The sequence below is a fragment of the Chrysochloris asiatica genome, unplaced genomic scaffold, assembly GCF_000296735.1.
Source record: "Chrysochloris asiatica unplaced genomic scaffold, ChrAsi1.0 scaffold00013, whole genome shotgun sequence".
NCBI lineage: Eukaryota > Metazoa > Chordata > Mammalia > Afrosoricida > Chrysochloridae > Chrysochloris > Chrysochloris asiatica.
In genome coordinates, this window is record NW_006408531.1 from 33,998,869 (window position 1) to 34,005,657 (window position 6,789).

The window sequence follows — 6,789 nt, forward strand, 5'->3', positions numbered from 1 at the left end:
ATTTTTCACTACGTTTGTGGTGTTCATCCAATACTGAAGCTAGATTTCTTTGGCATGACATTGATTTTTGTCTTGTTGGTTTTTTTTTTTCCCTCTAGAAATGTTTGAATATTTGGAAAAGCTGAGGAGTAATTTTACTTTTATAATTAGACCTGATTTTCGTGCCACTAAATGATTAAATTCATAGTAAAAATAGAAATACAAAAAAGTAGATCCTGTAATTATTATGAAGTTGAAAACCTCTATTTCCTTTTGGAAATTAAAGGTAGATCTCCCAAAGCAGCAGATACATTTTTGACATCTAAAGCTATAAATTTATCATTTATTCCCTTTATTTAAATGAAAAATAATATTCATTTCTTTACAGTTACACACAGAGAAAAAGAAAAAGAAAAGGCCAGAGGAAAAGAAAAGGAAAAAGGAAAAGACAAAGAGAAGCCTGAAAAGAAAGGTATGGTATTACACATATAGACGCTTTTACACACTGGTTCCTTCTCTGTTATTGCCCCTTTGTTAAATTTGAATTTTGGTTGACCCTTTTCTTAGCTTCTTAATGCTTCTGTAATAGAAGTACTGCAACTAAAGAGCAAAATGTATTTCCTTACGGTTTAGGAGGCTAAAAGTCTAAATTTAGGGTACCAGCTAAGATGGAAGGCACTTTCTCTATCACACTTGTGGAAGACCCTTTTCAGTTTGTATAGCCCTCAGAATGCCTAGTTGTTGGAAATCTACATTCTGTGCTTGCTTGTCTGTGTCTCTGTTGCTCCTTAAACATCCTCCATTGATGTGGCCTCATGAGCATAATAAATAAAATGCTATTTCTAAATTAGATTATATCCGCAGGTAGAGTATTAGGATTCCAACTCATAGTTTGTTGCTTTTGTAGTTGTTAAGTGATATTGGACTGGTTCTGACTCATAGTGACCCTGTATAGAGTTTACAAGGAGCAGTTGGTGGTTATGATCTGCCAACCTTATGGTTCGCAGTTCAGTGCTGATCCTACAGCGCCACACTGTAAGTTCAATAAACACTTTAAAGGGACAAAATTCAGTCCATAAAAGGCATATATTTCTTTTTATTTAAATTGCATCATGATTATTTCCTTAGATTATAAAATTTGATTCATTAACATTTATGAGGCTAATACGTTGATATTTTATTTCACTGTTTTTTGTTTGAATCTTTATCTGAAGATTAAATTTAGTAGTCACCAATGTGGTCCTGCAGGATAAGCACTGGACTGCTAATCCCAAGATTTTGCAGTTCAAACTCACTAGTCGATCCTAGAAATCCGTATACAAGGTCGGTATGAGTCGGAACCGATATGACAGCACTTAACAACAACAACAATATTTTCCTCAAGTGTTTGTTTCAATGGGTTTCTTAATTTACATTTAAACTAATTTTATCAAACATTGATTTCAATGTATGGTGCCTAATTAAAGAACAAATGCTGCTGGCATTTGTAGAGTTATTGAGAGAGTATTTTTAAGTGGATCATAACTAAGATATTTGGGTCACTTCTCTGCTGATTTGAGTGTCTGGTTTGTAGAATCTGCTGACTTTTCTTGTTTTGTGAAATATTCCACTTTGGTTGAAGGTTTTATGATATTTAGGGAATCCAAAGAATTGAAACATGCTTCAATCTTCTTTACTATTCTTTAAAATTTGAGAATTTGAATTAAAAAAATGTTTTATTAATGTTTAGTTATTAATAGTTTTAGTGCATTTCTTTTATTTTGCATTGCTATTCTCCAATATAAAATCTGTAAATGTTGAAAAACAGTGTATGAGGGGGCCTCAAAAAGTTCATGGAAGAATGGAATTAAAGACAATGGAATTTTTCCACGAATGTTTTGAAGGCCCCTCATATGTAGATCTGAGAAATTACCAAGTCATAAATTAAAACATATTATAATTATCAGAAGCACATGCTATTGTATGTCTCAGAACTTTGTTATCTAAACTATTGAGAGACATATATTTTAATGTGACTAAATGAATAAATAAAATAGAAGTTAATAAAATAAGTTAATAATGATTTATTAGCTTATTAAAAATAATGAGAAGGTATTATGTTCCTTATAGTTATGAAATACTGTAATACAATGAAGAAGCTACATTCAATCAGTAATTTTTTCTTTTATATATGTATATAATAATGAAAGTTAATTTATATATACACAAGGTCTATAATAATGTATACGCTCAACTCCTAGAGTCCTGGTGTGGCTTTGTGGGTTAATGCGTCAGACTGCAAATTCATTTGAACTGCAAGGGCGGTGGTTCAAGCTCACCAGCTGCTCCTTGGAAACCTTATATAGTATTGTTATGGGTCAGAACCAACTCAATGGTATTTAGCAACAGCAACAACAAATGCTAAGCTCCTAAGGTGAGTCTCAATTTCCTTGGGGAATACTTGAAAAGTTTTAGTTGATTTGGGGCAGAGGTCAACAATCATTCAGCGAATAGGACCCAGTATGTCCATCCAATTTTTCAATGCATAAGATAGCTATTTATGCCAAGTGTGCTTCTGTTGAGAAATATTGTGATTAGCTGAATCCCTATTGTTGTTGTGTGCTTCAAGCCAATTCCTTCATATAGGATTTCTGAGACTGTAAATCTCTATGGTAACAGGAAGTCTCATCTTTCTCCCACATTGTTGTTGTTTTTGTTAAATGCCGTTGAGTCAGTTCCAACCCACAGCAACCCTATGTAGGGTTTCCGAGGAGCGGCCGGTGAGCTTGAACTGCCAACTTTGCAGTTCAAACCAACTTTGCAGTCCAGTGCATTAATTCACAGTGCCATACCAGAAGTGCTAGTGAATTTGAACCACTGATCTTGTGCATAACAAACTAAGCCACCAGAGCTCAGATGATTCCCTAGTCTTGGTTTCAATATTTCCTTTTATTAATCCTAAAGAGGGCTCTCTTCCCTGATATAATATGTCTTTTGGACACATTCTTATAAGGTTCCTTGTCTCCATTTGTCATTTCTAAAACCTTTATTTATTTTAAATAATAGTCTCAAAAAGGAGGATGGATTTAGGTTTCAAAATTCATTCAAGTCATAATACCAAGTCTTTTAAATTCTGTTCCTTATAGTTATCACTCCATTGATATCACTATATTCCTAAATTAGGTTCATCAGAGTCATACATCTTCAAGATAATCTATGATGTCAAAGCCTATAAAAATTAGCTAAGGAGAAAACTTCATCTTGATTTCTAATAAAATCATATACTAATGTAAAATTTTTTTTCTCTTTAAGCAACTAGCAAGGAAAAAAATGAGAAAAAAGAAAAACCAGAAACAAAGACAGTGGCAAAAGGTAACTTTTTATTATCATTTTCGTTACTAAATTATTTTTACTTTGAAAGAAAACATTTTAGGTGACAGGTAGCCAGATGATTGTAAGCCTTTAGTGTTTTATGTACATAAGAATTCAGTTTGGTTTATACTTAATTTTATATCTAAAAAAACTATTAAAATTGACTAATTGAAATAGTTGTTGTAATTAGGTGTTGTCAAGTCAGTATCAACTCATAGTGACTTTTGCACAATAGAATGAAGCACACTGCTCCTTCTGAAATATTAGAATGTTTAAAAAAAATGAAGAGTTTCACTATCTGAAGGGCCTCAAAAAGTGCATGGAAAAAAAAATGTTTTCTTAATTCCATTTTCCCACAAACTTTTGTAAGCCATCTCATATATTGTAAGAAAATGTTGGCTTTCATGCCTTTCACCATTTGTTATGGAGGGATTTTGCAGAAGTATTTAAATTTACTATCAGTTAATCCAAAATAGGGAGAATATTCTGGATTATCTAATTGGCGTCAATATAATCACATAAGGTAGCGTAGTGGTTACGAATCGGGCTGCGAACCTTAAGGTCAGCGGTTCGAAACTACCAGCCGCTCCGCGGGAGAAAGATGAGGCTTTCTACTCCCGTAAGGATTTACACCCTCGGAAACCCTGTACAGGGTCGCTATGGGTCGGAACCGACTCGACGGCACTTAACAACAACAACAACAAACTTTGTTTTATGTTTTTTGAAGAAAAAACTTTTTAATGGCATAATTATTCTATTCCTTGTTAAATGAATTGATAAGATAAAACTGATTTTTTTTTTAAAGAGAAAAAGCTGTTTTTTTCCCCTAATTTGTTTCACCAAGGAATTAGAGTTCAGTTAGTTATTCAGTTTATGGTGGATATGAAAGTCTTAAAAAATTAGGGGCCCCAGGTGAAAGTAGAGTTTTGTATTTATAGGACTGTCCTCCATTTCTTCCCTCAATTAATTCCACACCTAAAAGGTACTGCTTTTATGTGGCAATTTCAGTCTTTCTTGTTAGGAAACAAGAAGTTCCTTTGAAAAATTAAACTAAAAATTTCTTTGGAAACTTTTCAGGTCCTTACTCAAGTTTTCTCTGTGGAAATTTCCTGGTTGGGGAGGAACTGGGGGTATGTTCTAGCAGGAGTTAGAATAACAGGCATTTTTTGTTTTGTTAAGTGCCATGGAGTCAGTTCCCACTCATACAGAGCCCATATAAGGTTTCCATGGAGCGACTTGTGAGTTTGAAACACCAACCTTGTGGTTAGCAGCCCAGTTATCCTACAGCACCACACCAGGACACCCAGGATAGTACAATTAAAGTGACTTTTTGTGTGCATGTGAGTATGTATATGAAGAAAAAACGAGAAGAAAATTTGACAACATACTAATCAAAGTTGTGTTCTTTATAAACAATTACGTAAAGTTTATTTTTTTCTTCTATTTTTTTCTTTAATGAGTTTTTGTTTTTTAGTATAGTGGATTGTGAACTGGGCTGCTAATTGCCAAGTCATCAGTTTGAATCTACCAGTTGCTCTTTGGGATTCTTGTAAGGATTTACAACCTCAGAAACCCTACACAAGGTTGCTATGAGTCAGAACTGACTCAATGGCACACAACTACCACAAAATATAGATATGTTTGGAGTCCTGGTATGACACTGTAGCATAAGCATTGGACTGCTTACCGTAAGGTTGATGATTCAAACCCATGCTCTTCGGACAGACTATATAGGTCTCTATGAGTTGGTACCAACTCATCTGAACTTAACAACAACAAAAACAAATTTGAATATAACATGCTCATCTGATTTAAATATAAGATGCTCATGACACTGTAGAGATATAGCATAAGTACTGGACACCTAGCAACAAGTTCAACTGTTTAAACTCATCAACTGCTTCTCACAAACTGTATATCAGAACAGACACACCAGCACTGAACAAGTCTATGTGAAAGTTATTATTAGGAAATGTAAGGGAATTATCTTGTCTTGTTAGCAGTAAGGATTAGTCCATTGTGGAGGCTGAAAGATACACTGGAGTTGGAGTTGTTTTCTGTGGAAGAAAGTCCATTACAGAACAGGTCAGCTCAGAAAGTACACTCAAAATTTGGCCTAGTTCAGTTGTTCAGGCCTTGAAGTACATGATCTACTATCTAAATCTCTTGTAACTCATGAGAACTAAAGAACTAAATGCATACCTAACCGTACTCCCAATCTACCATATTAGAAAAATAAAAGAAAATTTAGGACTCGATACACAGTCAGGCAAAATGTTGATTTGATGTCAGTTTGTCATACTGTGGTGGCTTGTGAGTTGCTGTGATTCTGGAAGTTATGCCACAGGTATTTTAAATACCAGCAGGGTCACCCATGGAGGACAGGTTTCAGATGAGCTTCCAGATGAAGACAAACAAGAAAAAGGAGTGATGAGCTACTTCTGAATATTTAATCACCTTATGAATAGCAGAGAATCACTGTCAGATATAGTGCCAGAAAATGAGTCCCTCAATTTGTAAGGCACTCAAAATGTGTCTTGGAAAGAGCTGTCTCCTCAAACTAGAGTTGATTGTGATGACACGAATGGAGCAAACTCTGTGGGAGTAAAACCCACAGAACCTTCATTTGCTGATGGGGAACAACTCAAAATGAAGAGAAACAGCTGTAAACATTTGTTAATAATCAGACATGGAATGTATGAGGTATGAATTTAGGAAAATTAGAAATTGCCAAACATGAAATTATATGCATAAATATTGATATCTTAGGCATTGGTGAGTTGAAATGGACTGGTATTGGCCATTTGAATCTGATTACCACATGGTTTACTATGCCAGGAATGACAAATTAAAGAGGAATGGTGTAGTACTCATAGTCAAAAATAACATACCCAGATCAGCCTTGAGGTAAAACACTGTCTGTAATAGGATAATATCCATGCATCTACAGGGAAGATCAGTTAATACGATTATTATTCAAATTTACGTACCAACCACTAAAGCCAGTGAGGATGAAATAGAAGAATTTTACCAACTTCTTCAATCTGAATTTGATCCAACATGCAATCAAGATGTATTGATCGTTAGTGGTAATTGGAATGCAAAGTTTGGGAGCAAAGAGGAAGGGTCAGTACTTGGAAAATATGGCCTTTGTGATAGGAATTATGCTAGAGATTGCATGATAGAATTCTGCAAAATCAATGATTTGTTCATTTCAAATACCTTCTTTAGATAGCACAAGAGACGATTATACACATGGAACTCACCAGATTTAATACACAGAAATCAAATTGGTTACATCTGTGGAAAGAGATGATGGAAAAGCTCTATATCACCATTCAAAACAAGTCCAGGGACAGATTGTGAAACAGACCATCAATTGCTCATATGCAAATTCAAACTGAAGCTGAAGAAAATGAAAACAAGTCCACGAGAGCCAAAATATGACCTTGAATATAT

At 34.5% G+C, this 6,789-nt stretch overlaps 1 protein-coding gene across 1 annotated transcript in view; it reads left to right on the top strand.

Annotated features, from left to right (window-relative positions):
• TRDN (triadin) overlaps nucleotides 1-6,789 on the top strand; it is a 203,327-nt gene that overhangs the window by 112,887 nt on the left and 83,651 nt on the right. Inside the window, exons 8-9 of the mRNA XM_006834733.1 lie at nucleotides 368-451; nucleotides 3,271-3,330. Coding sequence (XP_006834796.1) covers nucleotides 368-451; nucleotides 3,271-3,330 — 144 coding nt within the window. The remainder of the gene's footprint in view (nucleotides 1-367; nucleotides 452-3,270; nucleotides 3,331-6,789) is intronic.